At 39.7% G+C, this 18,062-nt stretch overlaps 2 protein-coding genes and 1 non-coding gene across 4 annotated transcripts in view; 1 reads left to right on the plus strand and 2 right to left on the minus strand.

The window, feature by feature from the left end:
- Positions 1–1,014: 1,014 nt before the first annotated feature.
- LOC115411409 (glycine--tRNA ligase) lies at positions 1,015–8,737 on the minus strand. The gene is made up of 17 exons (XM_030123521.1): positions 8,450–8,737; positions 7,916–8,017; positions 7,184–7,286; positions 6,942–7,083; positions 6,563–6,651; positions 5,958–6,034; positions 5,710–5,855; positions 5,473–5,622; positions 5,216–5,378; positions 4,597–4,761; positions 4,409–4,516; positions 4,162–4,307; positions 3,996–4,081; positions 3,791–3,900; positions 3,455–3,548; positions 3,178–3,368; positions 1,015–1,518 (listed from the first exon to the last, which is right to left on the minus strand). Exons 1-17 carry the CDS (start codon positions 8,702–8,704, stop codon positions 1,393–1,395), a joined length of 2,253 nt encoding a protein of 750 aa, XP_029979381.1. The 5' UTR covers positions 8,705–8,737; the 3' UTR covers positions 1,015–1,392.
- On the minus strand, positions 6,736–6,870 carry LOC115411755 (small nucleolar RNA SNORA84). The gene has a single exon (XR_003934263.1). It is a non-coding gene; the product is annotated as a small nucleolar RNA SNORA84 (small nucleolar RNA).
- A 5,492-nt stretch (positions 8,738–14,229) lies between the features above and the next one.
- ctdspla (CTD (carboxy-terminal domain, RNA polymerase II, polypeptide A) small phosphatase-like a) overlaps positions 14,230–18,062 on the plus strand; it is a 37,097-nt gene continuing 33,264 nt past the window's right edge. Inside the window, exon 1 of one of the 2 annotated variants that reach the window (XM_030123753.1) lies at positions 14,230–14,805. In XM_030123753.1, the coding sequence (XP_029979613.1) occupies positions 14,730–14,805 (76 nt within the window). In that variant the 5' untranslated portion in view covers positions 14,230–14,729. The remainder of the gene's footprint in view (positions 14,806–18,062) is intronic. The other variant, XM_030123755.1, reaches the window with a different exon arrangement.

Below are 18,062 nucleotides of genomic sequence, written 5' to 3' on the forward strand. Positions count from 1 at the left end.
AAATAATAATAATCCACTGGGGCCCCTGGGTAAAACCAGCTGACGGGGGCCCTGTAGATCTACTATTTACTACATAGTATACCCATTAGCATTTTTATAGCTCCATAATACTTTCCCTTTTGACCTGGTTATTTGAGTAAAAGGATGCAAAACGTAAACTGTGATAATAAAGATAGTAAAATTACTGAATAATATCAATAACACTGGGGCCACCTCGACCCCTATATGACCCCAGTAGTGTACATTAGTGTAAATTAACCATAAGGATCCAGTTTCTCCACTGAGAATGGGATAAACAAATTTCCACATTCCAACAGCAGCACAACCAGCTTAATATTTACAAATAATTTAATATTCTGACAGGAAAAGAAAAATTACAGTAATTCTCTGCAACCTACACATGGTTGTTCATAAATAGCCCGTATTTCACATAAATATTAAACATTTTTAGTTATTTAGTCCCCTGCTGTTACAAGTGAGCATTTAATCTTAGATATTTAGTATTATTGATGGTATAACACACTTAAATATGTTTTAAGGCCTATTTGAGGATCATCTTTAACACTTTGTCATGCGGAAAAATGTAAAGGAAAGAACTATATTTACAGTCCCACACGTTTCTGAAAAATGGTCAGAGTGAGTCATGTAGTTGTGCAGTTTACTGAAATGCAAGTCTAAGTATTAAGTAAAAAGCATTCGGTTTAGTGGTCGATTTAAAGACTGCTCACACCTGAAATATTAACTTTAACACAACAGACCGTGACTCATTTTGATGAGATTGAGACAGTTTGAGGGACTGAAAACTTGTTGCATTAAAATGTAGAAAAGCTAGTGCTTCATAAAAGAACTCAACTGAGGTTTAGTCCTTTTACAAGGTTTAAACGGCAACAAATACCCTGATCAGTGCCATGATTAAACTGCAAACATTACATTGTCCTTGTATTTTAGAGAATAGTATTATTAGTCCCTTTTACATCATTGTGACATTATAAAACTCAATAAAAAACACTTCAGTAGTGTGCCCGTGTCCAGTAAGTGCTGGCTGTTTTTATTGAAACTGTTAAATACCTGAATCCAATCTGCCTGAAAACTGGAATGGTGGAAACCTCCGTCCACTGACGACACAACAACCTGATTACAGTTTCTCCCTTTTAAAACATTAACATGGTCATAACATGGATGAAACACTGTTCAATAAAGAAACAACCGTCCTGTGCGAGCTTTCCCTGTCTGTTAGATATGATGAATACATGACATTTTAGTGATTGCAGTGGTGCAGCAGAACACAACACGGCTTTGTGCACCACGATAGCTTCTCACAATAACAGTTGCAATATTCTTCCTTGTGATGCGTACGTAACGAGTCTGTGGGGTTTCGTAAATGTTGGTGTTTTATTCTTCAGTGGCGTCTTTCTTGCTGGTCTCCTGTCCTTCAAAGATGGGGTACTTGCTCTCTGCTTCTGCCCACGTCAAGCTGCCGTTGGCCAGATCCCGGACAATTTCAGGCAGTTCACTCACCTGAAACAGAGAAAAGGTCACATATGCTGTATTTGATCTGTAATTAGACTTTTTTTCTTTGCCTAAATCTATACTTTTTTCATCTTTACAATCATGTGAAAATGTAAGTATACATGACAAATTGTTTAATTATCTTTATAACTCCTGATAAGCCTTATGGGTAATACACATGTATGTATAAGTGTAATTTAAAACTGCAGATATTTGCCGGTAGCTTTCTGTTAAAATTTACCATGCGATTCTAGTGACTTCATACAAAAAAAAAATAGATTTTTTTTTTTTTTAGTTTAACATGATTAGGGATGGGAATTGAAAAACAGTTCTTTCTTGAGAACTGGATCCCAGTAGCTTGATTCCTTGGAATCGTTTGCCTGCCTGCTTATCGATTCTACTTATCAATTCCGCCTTCAGTGTGCATGTGCAATGACGTCATGTGTACACTGCATTGTTTTGGTCAGAACGTAGCCAACATGGCGTTGAGGCAGAAACGGTCTAAAAAGATGACACCAGGGCCACTTGTAACACTGTCAAAGCTTCCATGTCTTCAAAAGGGTGGAATCCCTCCAATATGCTCAAACATTTGTCCACAGCATGTGATTCATTTACAGGAATGTCACGTATTTGATACTCTACTTAGCGACGCTTGTGAATGTAGCGGCAGAGTAAACGCTGGGCCCAGTTCCGGTGCAGGCAACAAATGTCGTACCCCCTCAAATACAAGTTTCAGAAGGTAGGGGAAAGGATATTAAGTGCACAACAACGGGAGACGGGCTGAGCCAAGTCGAACCAGTTCCACGTAGTGGAAATGCGGCAATAGAGGAATTAGCAAAGAGTCTTTAGTTTCACTTTCACTGTACACCCGTTTGTACTCTTTTATTCCGTCACCCAACGAGAATCGATAAAGAATTGGATCGATAAGCAAAATCGATATTGGAATCAGAATCGTTAAATTCTTATCGATTCTCATCCCTAATCGTGATCAGTACAGATTTTCCCCCACAAATAAATTAAAAGCAAACCGGACACTAATGCTACTATATAAACAAAATATCAGCCTCATAACCTAATCAAATTTTCATCTACAGTTATATTTAATTGAAAGCCATCTTTTTAAAAAAAAAAAAAAAGAAAAAACAAAAGAAACCCTGCACATAGACAGGTATGTTGCTTTTACTCCTCTTTGTAGAGTATTGGCACAAGACATCTGTGTTCCTTCATTTTATTAGAAGACATTTTAAACTTGAAAACATAAAATAGGATCTTGTGCTGTACCTTGGCTCTGATCAGAGATGACCATGTGATTCTAGTGTCTTTATTCCAAAAGCGCCTCATTTTTTTAGTGCAGTGTGATCGATACAAATCCCCCCCCCCCAAATGAAGTTAAAAACAAATTAATGATGCTTTATAATCAAAAGATTAACTTCATAATCATTTTTTCATCTACACAATTCTATTTAAAGACAGCTTAAAAAAAAAAAAGGCATGAAATGCTGATTGGATTTTAAGATCAACAGAAACCCTGGACATAGACAAGAGATTTAAATAAATAAAAAAATGTTTGTAGAAGTAAAATATCTCAATAATTTCTGTGTTTTTTGGAGTGCTGACACACAAGACTCCATCTACGTTTCTTCATTTTAGCAGAAGGTCACTATTTACCTCGGCTCTGATCTGCCTCATGGAGTCACGGTCTCTCAGAGTGGCCGTGTGGGGCGTCTTATTCACTGTGTCAAAGTCGATGGTGATACCGAAGGCCACTCCGATCTCATCTGTCCTGGCGTAGCGCCTCCCGATGGATCCTGAGGAGTCGTCGACTTTGTGGGACACACCGTTTTTGGTCATTGCCTCGGCTAAGAGTAAACACAGGGCAGGACATGTCAGTACTCCTTTTCAGACAGAGATGGGACGTATAGGTTGTCATTATGTGGGCACTCACATAATTCTTTCACGAAAGGAATAAATTCCTGGTTTTGACTCAGTGGCAGGATGGAACATTTGTATGGAGATACAGTGGCAGGGAAACTGAAATACTGTAAAGAAAAGGAAAAGAAACAGTCATTGTCATTGGATTTCAGATACTGAAACGCAGAACAACAGTGAGAGAGCTCACGGAATAAACACTAACACAACAATCAGCCAATAGTTAATATTTCTAGTAACAGAATAGTCTAACAGGCATAATATGAGGTAAAACTAAACAACACTCTCCAGGGACGCACAGATCATGGCCCCAGGTCAGATGCATTCATCTGATCCAGACAATCCTACTCACCGTTCTTTGCTCGTCACCTTCTCTGACATGGAATGTGTGTTCAAAGATGGTGTACATGATCCTACCAATGCCGAAAGAGGGCTCAATTACGTTCGGAACAACCTCCTCCACTGTGCAAAAAAACAAACAAAAAAAGTTGTGTGTTAAAGATGTTTTCACTCACTATCCCAAATTAATCAGCACTTTCCTTCAAAGTGAATCTCACCATGAAGAGTCTTCTGGAATCGCTTTACACTGACCATGTCCTTTGTGAGTTTGAACGTCTTGCCTTCTGTCTCGATGGTGAACTCTCTGCAGAGTAAAGATAAGTTAGTGATGATGCTGCAACTATTCGTTTGGTTGCTCATGTGACCACTGTTTCCAGCTCTCACCCGGTCTCATTGAGGAGCTGCTCCTGTTCTGTGATGAAGCATTCATCACACACTGATAGGTATTCCATGGCTATCTTGGCATCCTTCTTATACGCCTTCCCAATGGCTCCTTTGTTGGGCTCAAACTGGACAACGTTTACAACTTTGTGTGTATAAGTTAAGGAGAATCTCAGAATGATTAATTGCTTAGAGAAGAACGCTAGATTATAGAATCCATGGTGTGTGTGCAGCAATATTTTAAGGATATGGGTTCTTTAAGTGGCTTCTCAGCAACCAGCAGGACCTTTGTAGCTCGTGAGTGACATTGCAGATCAAAGCAAGACCGGTCAGCACACCCCACAATCTCAATCCAGCCCTGCAAGAAACAACTGTTAATTTTGGCAAAAGCACAATTGCAATATACTGAGCGACATGAAGAACTGCATTGGAACATACGTATGACGTTTTGGCTTCAGCGTCCCAGCAGTCACAGGCATAGTGGGCCATCTCGTTGTCCATGTGCTGTCGGAAGCGCAGCTTGTCTTTGGCTATTCCAACTTTAGTAAGGTAGAGGTAGATCCTCCCGATGAAATATCCCAGGACGGAGTTATTGATCACTCCCTAAATGAGTCAGGAAAGGATATATTCCAGATTTCTCATCATGAATCCACTGGTGACAATATAATTTTGATACAGTCTAAACCATATAACATTTGTTTATACACAGAAAGTAAAATTTAACTTTTCTAACTTTATTTTACCTTCCCTGCTGCTCTATTACTGTACATTCTGTTTGTAATGTTCTTGTGAAACTTACACCAATACCATCAGACATTACTGTGACAAGATGCTACACCAATGCAAATAAAATGGCAGAAAAATCAGTGACAAAAAACTAAAAGCAATAATGAATTTGATTTAAGTTTGATTGCCCTTATATTATTGATAATAATATATATATATATATTTTTTTGGAAGTGCCACTCAAGAAGTTCAAGGACACTGTACATCAAAAGATAAAAGGACATATTGAAACAAAGCTAGTGCAAATAAGCAGTGATGTGTTGATGTTTACCTGCTCCACAGCGTCCCCCAGCCTCATGATGTGTGCAGACTGGCCACTGGTCTGGGCCTTCGAGGAGTACAACATGATATCCAGGTCAGCTACATTTGAGAATTTAGGGTGGACCTTCTCATTTGGGTCCACAAAGTGCTCAATCTCAGCCATGGTGAACTCTCTACAGGCAAACACAAAGTACATTACATTCATTATTTAATCACACATACTCAAAACACGTGGGAAAGTGTTGAGTGACCCAGTGGATCTCTCACCGGACACGAATGAGTCCAGAGCGAGGAGAGATTTCATTCCTGAAGGAGTTTCCGATCTGAGCAGCAGCGAAGGGCAGTTTTCCCTGGTTGAACTCTAATAGACGCTTAAAGTTGAGGAAGATTCCCTGAGCCGTTTCAGGCCTCAGATAGCTGCAAAATTCAATGAGGGAATTATTGAAGTGATACAGTGAGACAATTCGTGACCAACTGCTCTCAAGGATTATGTTTGTACTTTACCCTGGCATATTCCCCCCTGGTCCAATGGATGTCTGAAACATCAGGTTGAAGGACATGGGCGGAGAGAGGTCATTTCCTGTGGTGGGGGACTTGACATTGTACTTCACAAACAGGTCGGTTAACTCTTGCTGGGTGTAGTTGTCCATCTGAAAATGATGCAACACAAACAAAATGTTAGAATTTGTAGCCTTGGCAAACACAGCTTTTCCTGAGAAAACAAAAAGAATATACTCTTACTAAACACAGACCTGAGTGATAACATTCTCCATCTCAGTCTTCTTCTCTGCTGAACATTTCTTATCTGACATCAACTTCTGAAGATGAGCTAGAAGACAAAAAACATTAGAATCTCAAAATATTCAGCAGACAACATGTAATATATTCTTGTACAAGTACCACAAGTTAAATATGCATTACTTTAGACATATCACAGCTGTTACATAATACAAGTTGACATAGTTTCCCAGTTTGCTGTGTCATTTGTTTAAGCTTTCTAGGCCGCTTAGTCTAGACCAGCTATTCCAGGGAACAACATGCTCTCCCTCGAATGCCGTCTTTCCTCCAGCTTTTGGCCTAATGCCAGTCTCTGTTCTAGCAGCTTGTATTACTATTAAAGCCCTGTGTGATTTCTGCTGGTCCAGCCACTTCTGTTCTCCCTCAGGCACTACACTGATACTATAAGCCAAGCCAACCAGCAGCAGCCACTGACAACATAGGATCGAACTGAATCCATCTCTCACTTTGTAGAAACCCATGAACAATACAAATAAAACATACAATGATTTCACCTGCAGGTGCATTCCAGAGGACTCAGTTGTCTGCAAATAAACAAACAGATGTACAACAGACTTACCTTTGAGGAGATGGTCAGCTCTGAAGCATTCACCATTCTTGACATCTTTCACCATATAGTCAGCAAATTTGTCCACATGTCCCGATGTCCTGAGTAAAAAGCAAACAGAAATAGAAGATTCATCCACTAAATTGTAAATAAGTGTTATTTAAATTAAGCTGCACTCAAATTAAAAATGTTTCTGCAACCGGGCTATGGAAGGCTGCTATAGTGACAGCTTCCATGCATAAAATCGCAGAATCAATATGCGCCTGTCAAATAAAACCCACAGTTCAGCATTATGGAGCTGACTCTAGGAACCACCAGGCGCCATCTTTACCCAGATCCTGACTTAAGATAATTCAGTGACAAAAACATTATGTCATTACAAAGCACCTACTTGAGGACTGGTTCAGGGGTCAGCATGGTGCAGTCAATCTCCAGGATCTGCTCTTCCTGGATAAAGTGTTGCCTCCAGGCCTGCAGGATGTTGTTCTTCAGGGCACAGCCCACAGGGCCGAAGTCATACAGGCCACTCACACCTGAGGAGCATTACTGAATGGTAACAGAATGCTTAAACACTACCACTATTGTGGTGTTTGGGCAGACTGAAAGCTTTACTCCTTAGAGTAGCTGTCTTACCTCCATAGATTGCAAAGGCCTGGTCATATACAAAACGCCTCTTCAGAGTGTCCTCCATCTTGGTTCTATCAATAATGTCATCTTTGGGTTGTAAAGCCAGCTCCTGCAATGACCATGACGTATATTTTCATACAGTCTCAGTTCTGCAAATACAGTCTGAAAGCTCTAAAGCTGGTCAGTATATCTCGGAATTTATAACAAAATGTTTTTGGAATATCCAAAAATGTTAAAAAAATAAATAAATAAAAATCCTCTTACCAAAGCTACTGTGATGTAAAGCATTTATATCTTGAGTATGATCATAAATTATTACAAGTTTTACTGGCAACTAATTATCAAATTACTAAACTAATTGGTAACTTTACAACTGAAAACTCCAGAGTAATAAAAACCATATCTCAAATGTGTTTTGTCTTGTCCAGCAAGCAAGCCAAAAGCTTCAAATTATTTTACTAAACTGCAGAATGTGAAACCATTATATAACATTAAAATGTTGACTTGAAAATCAATCAATGATGAACTAATTTTTGATAAACGTGTCAATGAGTTAATTGTTGCAGGTCTAATCGCAGGCTGGCAGCTACATCACATCCGTATCCCTATGTGTTTGGATGTTTCCAGCAACCGCTAGACTCATGAGTGGACAGGAGGAGTAGATGAGCCCAGACACCAAGATCAGTTTGGTATTTTTGCTCAGTTTCTTTTCAGGAAGAACACAGTTTAATGACTTACCTTGGCCTCAAGAGCTCTCTTTCTTGCCTTGAGTTCAGCCACAGCTTTAGTAACATCCACATCAGGAGCTCCTTGCTCTTTCATTGAACGCACCAGGTCCCCCTGGAACACAGATTAGCATGAGCCTGTGCAAACAGAAAACCACTGATACAGCTCCGACTACAGACCAACCCAAACTCAGCCATTGTTTGACCACTAAACTAACTGATATCTGGTTTTGGACCCAATTTTAGTTTCACAATTGACAGGCTCTGTACTAGTAACCCCACCCTGCTAATTCTGGTCCTGCAGCAGCACAGCACACTGAAACGTGGCAGAGGGCGCAGACATGACTGTGAGCTAACGCTAGCTGTTAGCTGTTAGCTAACAGGCAATGGCTGCGCTCATTCATTGACAGCTCAGTAGGAAGCCGGTCAGGTTAGCCGGTTAGCCTCAACAACTACAAGACAGAGTGGGTCCAAGCCCGACGCAATAAAACGTATCTAATCGCAGGTAATCGATAACAACTACGACCGGGCGGTAACTCTTTACTACCTGTTCTTTGACTGCAAGCCTCAAAGGGGCGAGAATCTCTTCTATGTTGCCGTCCATGGTTCGTCCTTCTTCAGCCAGCTGCAGCCACGGGCTCTTCTTCTTCCTCTTACACAAGCAGACCGACGTGGAAAACGGCCTGTTTTTAAGCGAGTTGTGGAGCGACTGCCGTACAAACTGGACCGTGGACACCGGGCAGACGGAGTAAATCTCAGTGCTGGTCCTCAGCAGTGCTGATGCAGCGCTGCGAAGAAGCATGGACCGCCGTAATGCGAGACGGAGAGAATGATGAAATCTCTAGAATCGAGTAAATGCAGCCTTTGCTCTCCACACACACTTTCGCCTCACTCGACAACGAAACGCATAGAGCAATGTATAAGCAGATTCGTCAAATAAAATAAAATAAAATAAAATAAAATAATGTATCGTTTGGGTTCTTTAAACAAGGATAGATCAAAAATATTTAACCATTCACAATATGTAGAGATTTTACTTTTATCGTAATTAACAATTTTGTTTCATTGGGCTGACTAAAAATACTAATATGCACTACATAGATCAAAGCCAATTACTGGACCAAACCCATAAGAATTCATCTGTTTGCATTCTGATTCATTAATAGTTGGAGTGTGCACAGTATTCCACTACTCTCCTTGTCTTGTTTCCAAATACTGGAAAGTAATACAGGAAGACATGGACTGGGAGAGGTGATTTCAGAACCTGCTGAACATAAACCTCTTGTGTGATATCTGCTGTGCTTCATTCCTTTACTGGGGTTGTCTTGTTTTAGGGATAAAGAGTAGATCATTCTTCCCAAAAGATAAATCCAAGCCACTTCGTATCCCTAAGGCACTCGTCTCATTATCTCAGCATTATTAAAAGCTATCCTCATTTGGCTGAGAAATGACATGATGTAACCTTTCCTGTTGTAATAATTTCCATTCAACTTCATTACATGAAAGATTTCTGAAAATGTGCCTTTTTTTCCCTCAAACTGAAGGTTATTTCAGTTCAGTTTTCACTCAGTCTGTGCTTTGGTTTCCCACATAATTATGAAACGATTTTAGTAAGGTTACTGTCTATAACATACACTATATAAAAGGTTTGGATGAATTAAATAATGAATAGAAAATATGGACTGAAAAGCAACCATCTACTGTACTTCACGTCTTTCTGAGTGTGTTCGTGTTATTGAACATTGCCTATGGACAGTTGGGATCTGTTCCACAAGGTGGCACCATATTCAAACTAATATTCCTTATTTTGACAGAAACCATAAAGCAACATCTACAAAAATCCTGAAATCTCAAATACTCATTGCTTACTTCAGCTGTAGAAACAAAATGTTGTGCTAATATGGTTTTACTTGTCAGTCTTCAACAATTGGAGCAAAATGCACCTGTATTTTAGATATATTTGTACCATCTAGTGCAGGGGTGTCAGATTCATTTGAGTTCAGGAGCCACATAAAGCCCAGTTTGACCTCAAGCGGGCCAGACCACTAAAATAATAGCTTAATAACACCTAAATAAGAACAAATCAGAAATTTTCTCTTTGTTTAAATGTAAAAAAAGGAAAATTAAATCGTGAAAATGTAATTAGGAAAATCTGAATAACCTTAACAACCCGAAAAATAAGCGAATTTTAACAATATTACGCCTCAGTTTATTATTTACACATGTACATTATAACTTACAGATCACATTAGATCTACAAAGGCACATTTAGTAACAGGCATCTGGAACTGAAAAATATAGTATTTAACTTTATGATCAAAACAATGTGTAAAGACTCAATGACTCCTTTGACTGTTAATATCTTCAGTGTAATTTTTTTACTTCACAACTTCCTCCCAGGGGCTGGATTGGACCCTCTGGTGGGCCATTTTTAACCTGTGGGCCGTATGTATGACACCCCTCATCTAGCCTATATATCTCTATGAATTACTGAGGAAAAACAAGTAAGGGATGGTTTTGTTTCATGGTTTTATACACTTGTATTTCATTTGGCTTGAAACATGAATGGTTTGTGTTTTCTCTTTTCCAATTTCTATGAGAAACAGTCCAACATACCAAGGATATTACACAATTTACAGGTTAATGGCATTGTGTAATATGAACTAAGGATTTTGCTCAAAACAAAACTGAAGCTTTTTACTTCACGTTGACTTTCACTTCTTTCTTTGTGAGATGTCTGGACAGCGGAGTCTCCTCTGTGTCCCCTATATGAGCCTCACCACCTCATTGTTCATGTGCAGAGGACCTTGAATGCACCACAACTTGAGGAACCAGTGAAAGAGACCCATGCAGAGAAAGAGAGGGAGAGAGAGTGAGGATTATGTGATTCCAATTCCTCGCTGAAGTACACCCACATTCATAAAACATTCAAGGACCCGCAGGCTGACGGCATACCAGATGTGTTTGAAGGTAGTGAAAAGATCATCTGTGTCTTATCAAAGTTAATATCAAATCCATATTTGGTTTAATTATTCATCAACAGATTTGCATTGCTTGAGGGCCGTGCCCCCAACATTCCCTCCGAAAGAAATGTCAGAGGCCCACAATGTTTGATGTTGACGATCAAGTCCATTGTGTGCAGATATTTACATTATTTATCCAGAGACCCTCACCGCTTGGAGTGTCCCTATGTAAGCACATTGTGGGCTTCATCGAATACAAGCATTTATTGTGGCCTGTTGGTTGGCACTTTCAGGATTTATGAGACTGTTTTTAATATATAACTAACCTTGATATAACATTTTGCAGACAGAGATCAAAACAGTCCATGGAGTCTGCTGACAACTGGAATAAATCTCCAGTATTTACCAATAAAGATGTGGTGACTGATTATTTCCACATGCAATGATTTAATTTCTTAACACTTGAGTCTAATTTTCTAATGATATTGTTCATCTTATTTACAATAGGTGAGCAAAATTTTATCGATAGAGCACTTTTGCAAAGAGTTGCTACAAGCTGCTTTATGAGGGGATGAATACAATACAATAAAAGCAAAAAAAAAACAAAAAAAAAAGAAAATTAAGAACTGACAAAAAGAGAAAAAGTGGGACTGGATTAAAATAACAGGAATTCTAACACTGACAAAACCACATTTTATGCAAGATAACATCTATACAAATGCTGTTTTTACATACATGTCAGACTCTACAAATGGCAAAATCAAAGCACCACAGACAAAATAATTTTCTTAATTTTGTCTCTTCCTGTCCAGTATTCAAATGAAGGATTTTCCACACTGTAGGAGAATGGACTTATAGTTCAGTGGGATGTATGTTGAGTAACCAAGCTGTGTAGGTTACGCTATCATCAAATTTCAAGTGGCCATGTAGTCTTCACAGCCACAGTAACTTGATAGCAACAGTCAAGTGTTCAGAAGAGATTGTGATTGTGTGAGAGACACCAGACCTGCGTTGTGGTGTCCATTGTACATACACATTATTGTAAACAGCAGAATAGAGGCACTGACCCACACTGAGAGCACACTGAGCTGGGGGATTACATACTAATTAAGACCACTATCAACAGATGACAACCTGCACTTACTTCTGTTTTTCCTCTTGTCCATATGCTGTGGTACCTCTTGTCTCTCAGGTGGGGTCGTTCAGGGCTGAGTGGGCCCGAGCTCCATTATAGTGACAGCTAAGGTAAAGTGGGACGAGCACGTCACTGTTGGCACCGGACCAGAAAACCACTTTATCTACCTTGTTGTTATTCTGCAGTCTGCCGAGGCAGGAAAAAAAGCATTTATAATATTTGTTTATCAGTGCATGTGCAGGGTGGAGGTCTGTAGTGCACAGGTGGGGTTGGGCCACATGATATGAACAATGTATTAAAGGTGCACTCCACTGATTTTACATTTAGGTCAGTTTTGTGTCATGTAGCTCGTGATAAAACCTGAGAAAGTGACCCTGATGATGCAGGCACCAATTTAAAAGAGCAAGCATTAAAAGGGACTGCAGTTGAAAATTAAAGAGACAAAGCAATCAGGGTCTAATGAAAAGAAGTCAGGCTGCATTATGGGAAATGTAGACTCAAACAGTTATAGAGCTTAAATATAATTATAAATAATTCACACTTGGAGATATTTGCATTGATCAGTTGTCAGTGTCTTTTCTAGTTGTATTTGTAAGTGCTTACTTATGTTTTTTTCAACCTGCGTGGGGAGAATGTAAATTACTTTCTGCTAAATCTGGCGTGTTTACATGGTGTACTGGTCATAATGTTCATCAGTGTGGACTGCCCCCGACCCAAACATTCTCCATCGAGCAAAATCATCTACTGATCTAAAATGTTTACTAACTGTTGAGCCACTATTTCTATCAATGCATGTAAATAACTGAGGTAAAATGCAGTTTGTGATCTTTTCGTGGTCATCAGATATGACCTATTTGGACATTCAGAGGCTCTGCACCACCATCTACAACATTGATTCACCAGTAAAACCCATGGAGTTTGACAAATAACAGCAGATGGAGACTTGGTTTATATGTTTTGCTGAAAATATCACTTCTTCTTCAGTCTTCTATTTTTTCTCTGACACAATAACCTTCAAATTTACACTGAATTTACAATGAATGTCTACATGATCAGTGAATAAAACATAGGACACATGATTTACGCTGAAAAATGCAAAATGTGGAGGATGATATTGTAATAAATGGTGATTAATAACTGTAGAAAGGTTAGAATTGGAGAAAAAAACACTTGGAAGTCAACACAAAAGTAGTTCTGGGTCTATAACCCTTTCATGCATAGTGGTCACTACAGTGGACAGCTATTCTACAGCTGTTCTCTTGTATATTCATGGGTTTTGTTGTTTAGTTCCTATCAGCCAACACAGTGGACGCTTATACATCATCCCATAAACTGCAATTCATCCCATTACTGTAACTTTGCTGTTCTTGATAAACCTGATCTGCAGTAACACGTTTTAATGTAAATCAATTGTCATTTGTTTATACAAAAAGTTTTTTTTTTTGCATATTACCTCCATGAAGTGAGTAATAACTAGCAGTAGAATATGTTAAAATGTGAGAAAACATCAGATTAGTAGGATTAAAATCTTTTCATTTGTTTTTATGTCATTTTCTGATATTGGGTTTTAAACACGTTTCTTTACTCCAAAAATTAAACGCGTGAACGTTTTTGTAACTTCATTAAAAAAACTCGATTGCTTTTTTTTCATGCCTAAGGGGGGATAAAAACAAGAAGAAAGAAAAAAATCTTGACTATGGTTGAAATAAAAAGGGTTAAGGCTTAAATAAACATGTACGGTGTAATAAGAAAAAAAATGCAGAATTACATAAATTTGCAGTATTTTTTTTTTTTTTGAGCAATGTAACAGTACATACAAAGAAGTGGAATTACAGTGCATACATCATACATTGCCTTTTATATTATATATTATAAACCCCCCCATGCCCAAAGTGTTCTTTTTTCATAATGGATACAGTGGACACACATCTATTACAACTGAATAAGAATATGTATTTACTATGTTTATCTACTAAAGCAAATATGACAGATTATTTTTTTTTATAGTGTTTGTCTTTATGCATCTTCACACACGTTATTTGTTGTATTTATTCTCTGTAAATCTGTTTTAAGGCTACATGAGAATGGTACACCCCCTCCCATCTCCATCTCCATCCCCATCCCCATCCCCATCCCCATCCTCATCCCCTCTCAAGCTCAAGGATAAAAATTTGACACCAACAAACAGTAAGTGGTGGGCGGACGGAGAGGTTTTTTTTCAGCATGGACTGAAAAGGATAATAGAAATGTTGAAGGCGTGTTGTTGTGGTGAGTGTGCGTGGCCCTGTGGCAGAAGGACGGTCGCCATCTCTGGGTAAACACTGTAACCGTATCACGCAGTTGATATTGTAGTGTGTGGATTGAAAGCCGGAGCGTACAGTAGCAGCAGCAGCAGAAGGCGGGGGCTATGCTGCCTGCAACAGCCACAGCCACAGCGGACACACACACGCACGGCTCCGATGCAGGACTGACGCTTTGTTTGTCTCCTGCTCATCACACACGGACTGTCATCTCCAATGTTGGACGCACTGTGGCCGCTTCTTCTGCGCTGACATTTCCTCTTGTTTGTAAGCTCCGGGGAATGGGACTGCATGCTTCGAAATAAAATGGGATTTTAATGCTGCAAACAGCGGACTCTCTAGCCTGTGCACAGCCAGGGGACTGTACGCTTGGTAATGTTTGCCAAGGAATAAAACGGTGTAGCCGAAGGTGCATAACATCTCGTTTCCATGGACAACACGTCCATAATAACACAGGTTGCAAATCCCAAAGAGGAGGAGAGCATTTCTTCAAGTCAAGATAAAGGTAAGGCGCAAAACAGAAACGTCACACAAATGTCATTTTTATTTCAAATGTCCTGATTTTGCATTTTCATCTGTTATGATGCTGTGGATTGTTTACGCTGCACACTGATGTGAATTGCGGCTCTCAGTGCAGAGAGGAGACTTGGCTCCGGACTGCGATATAAAAGCCAGAGTATCGACAGAAAACCTCCATTGTTCAGCAGAAGCACAGAAACATTAAGAGCAGAGATCAGCCAGGCTGTCACTGTCACATGGAATATCTGAAGTGTACCTTCCACTCAGAGCACACAGCAGGATTTGGTGTCAAAATAAGAGCTGGGGTTATAATCGGAATATTTTTGCCACTTAATATGTGATATTTTGTCATTTGTGTGGAGTATATGCTGGGTTTACTACAGGGGGCGGGTACTCTACTCCTTGTCTTTTGAACGGGCGACATCCCTGTATGCATTAGTGACACTGGAAAATGCCTGCTATACCAATAATAACAAACAACCCCAATTATCATGGGGTCAAATCAACAGTTTGGCTGATGAGACTGGAGATACAGATTCCATTTAGATATTCATTGGACAGTTAAGAGATGAAGAGGTAGATTTAGGTGTCTTAACACACATTAAGGGAAATGCTCAACCCCATTATAATATTACACATATGTATAATTTGCAGTTTTTGGGGTCAAAGCATCGCACTAGGACATTAAAAATACCCTGTTATTTTTGTAGAGTGAAAACTGAATTCTTTATCAGTATCATCAGCTGCTTTAAAACATGCCTCTAAATGACTGTACATTTCTGCTTGTGCAATGCATGTCAACATGGTGAAAAACGTATGTTGTGTGAGAAATGCCTGAAAACAACAACTCACCAGCTGTTCCACAGATTACAGAGGCTAAACGAAAACACATTTCCTCTCTGTTGTTTTGTCAAAGAGTTGCCACTTCACCATGTGATGATGACATCAATGACAAATCCCCCCCATGAGTCAGGAGCTTTTCAGTTTTCATTAACTTTGAGAGGGGTTTCCACTAGTCTGTGCAGACCAGTATACAGCACTTCAATATGTGACAGTGACTTGACCTGAAATTTCTGCAGGCAGACTTACTGATTGTGGATTAAACTTTACATTTTGATGATTATGCAATGAGATGTCTACACTTTATGCAAAAACTAAACGTTGTCATATTTCACTGAGTCACATATCAGATGCATAGCTGTTCACAGGCCGGCCTTACCACTCCCTGAACACTCATTCTAATGAGCCATAGGGTGCCTAGAGGCCAGAGGGACCACCACTTCCTGCTGCACCCAAAAGGTCACCTTCTTGCTTCACCCACTGCTGAGCACCACTGACATACATGAAGCCCTGTGACTCATCGACCACCCAGCTGGAGGTCATGAAATAAAGTGATACTCAAGATATAATCTGGATGGATTTACTGTGATTGACACAAATATAACCCAAGATCACAAATGAGGCTAACCCTTATTTTTGATGTAAATATATTCCCTTTACTTGAATCCCCCTTTGCTGACCTGCTGGATCACAGCTCCCAGATCAATAATAATTTATAAAATGATGCACTTTTTTCCCCTCGTCAGGTTTGCCTGATGTTGCGGTCGTGCACTGATAATTAAAAACTCTCATAAACATATTGATTAAAGCAACAGTAGAGCATCCAGCTTCACTACAGGCCAGGAGAAGTTGTGTCAGGCTCCTGATTTGTTGCAAAGAAGAAAGGGTGTTTTTCTTTTGAGCACATTTTAAGTCATTGAATTCCCACACTTTTTGTTCTGCCACATCCTGCTTGTCTTGAACAGTAAATCCCAGATGACATGTGGAATCCGACAATTAATCTGTCAGGATCAAATCCAGGGTCAGTCTCTGACCGGAGAGGATGCTACACACACATTTACACACATACACATGTTGGTGCCTAATAGCACTCCTAGGACACTCATTGACATAATGCATTCCTTAAACCAAATCCTAACCTTAACCATCACAACCAAATGCATTAAATTAACCCCAAAACCAAGTCTGAAGCCTTAAACAGGTCCTTGAAGGTCCATCCGGTCAAAATGTCCTCACTTTGTAGGTCAGGTCCTCACTTCAGTGGTTAAAAATTCAAGCTGGCGCCACAGAAGAGCACACATACACAGTGAGACTCCTCAAGCGGCTGCTGTGACACACAAGTATCAGTAGGGAGCTTCCTGAATGGAGTCCCTGCCCTTCAGTACTGGGTCTGTCAAAGCAGACAACAAACCAGCACTGTTGTCCAGGACTGTTACTCTGTGACCTCCTGATCAGGCTGCACTGGAGACACACACAACCACACACACACGCGCACACACACACACACACACACACACACACACACACCTACACACACACACACACACACACACACACACACACACACACTGAATATTTCAGAGCACGGGCAGGCTATTTTCAGAGACCTATCAGTTTCATTCCAAGTAAAGACGTAGTAACTCATTAGAGCCACGTTTTTTAGACATTTGGTCAGGTGGAGATTATATCTTTATGCATTATGCATTATGTTAAATGAGGTGAGGGCTGGAATCATAATATGGTGGTTTATTTTTGCAGGAATAAACCACAGGTATTGGTACAAGTCAAATGTGTCAAGGCTATGTTAAATAGATCATTGCGACAACATTTGCACAGCTTGTTCCATCAAAATGTTATTTTTCTCAGACACCACAGAAATAATGAGTAATTTCATAAAGCATACCAGCTCAGAGGAGAAAGAGAAAACACAGTTTCTTCTCTCCAAACCCAAATTAGGCCTTTCATATGGCAGCCGTTTACTTTTCAGGATCTGATGCAATGAAATGTAATGACTGGACTAACAACACACAGGGAGTCACAGGACGGCCAGCCTCTGTCTCGCTTCACAAATCGCTCCGGCTTTGCTCTGATAACTTCACAGGCCGGCAGGTATCAATGGAAGAGCCGGTTTACTGTAATCAGATTAGCTCAAATCTGAGTTTAGCTCCCCCCGATAGAGTGTGAGCGATGACACTTAACACACAGTAATGAGTGGTGAGATAAACAGCAATTAAATCATCGTTCGCACAGCGTTCAACCTATAGGTAAAGGAAAAAGACGATTTAAGGTTGGTATGTGACTTTTATATTCTTAGTCTATAAGGATTTAAACATAGCAGCAGCATACATTTTTCCTATAACTGAGTAATAACTGCATGACTAATATTTATATAATTTATTTTCA

The sequence above is a fragment of the Sphaeramia orbicularis genome, chromosome 20 (assembly GCF_902148855.1).
Source record: "Sphaeramia orbicularis chromosome 20, fSphaOr1.1, whole genome shotgun sequence".
NCBI classification, from domain to species: domain Eukaryota; kingdom Metazoa; phylum Chordata; class Actinopteri; order Kurtiformes; family Apogonidae; genus Sphaeramia; species Sphaeramia orbicularis.

What these genes read in the sequence shown, in the direction of transcription:
- LOC115411409 (XM_030123521.1), bottom strand. Translation starts at nt 8,704, where the DNA reads ATGCTTCTTCGCAGCGCTGCATCAGCACTGCTGAGGACCAGCACTGAG. An exon ending in GGCTTGCAGTCAAAGAACAG is followed by an intron (nt 8,018 to 8,449) that starts GTAGTAAAGAGT and finishes TCTGTGTTCCAG; the next exon opens with GGGGACCTGGTGCGTTCAAT. An exon ending in CAGCTCCTCAATGAGACCGG is followed by an intron (nt 4,082 to 4,161) that starts GTGAGAGCTGGA and finishes TTTACTCTGCAG; the next exon opens with AGAGTTCACCATCGAGACAG.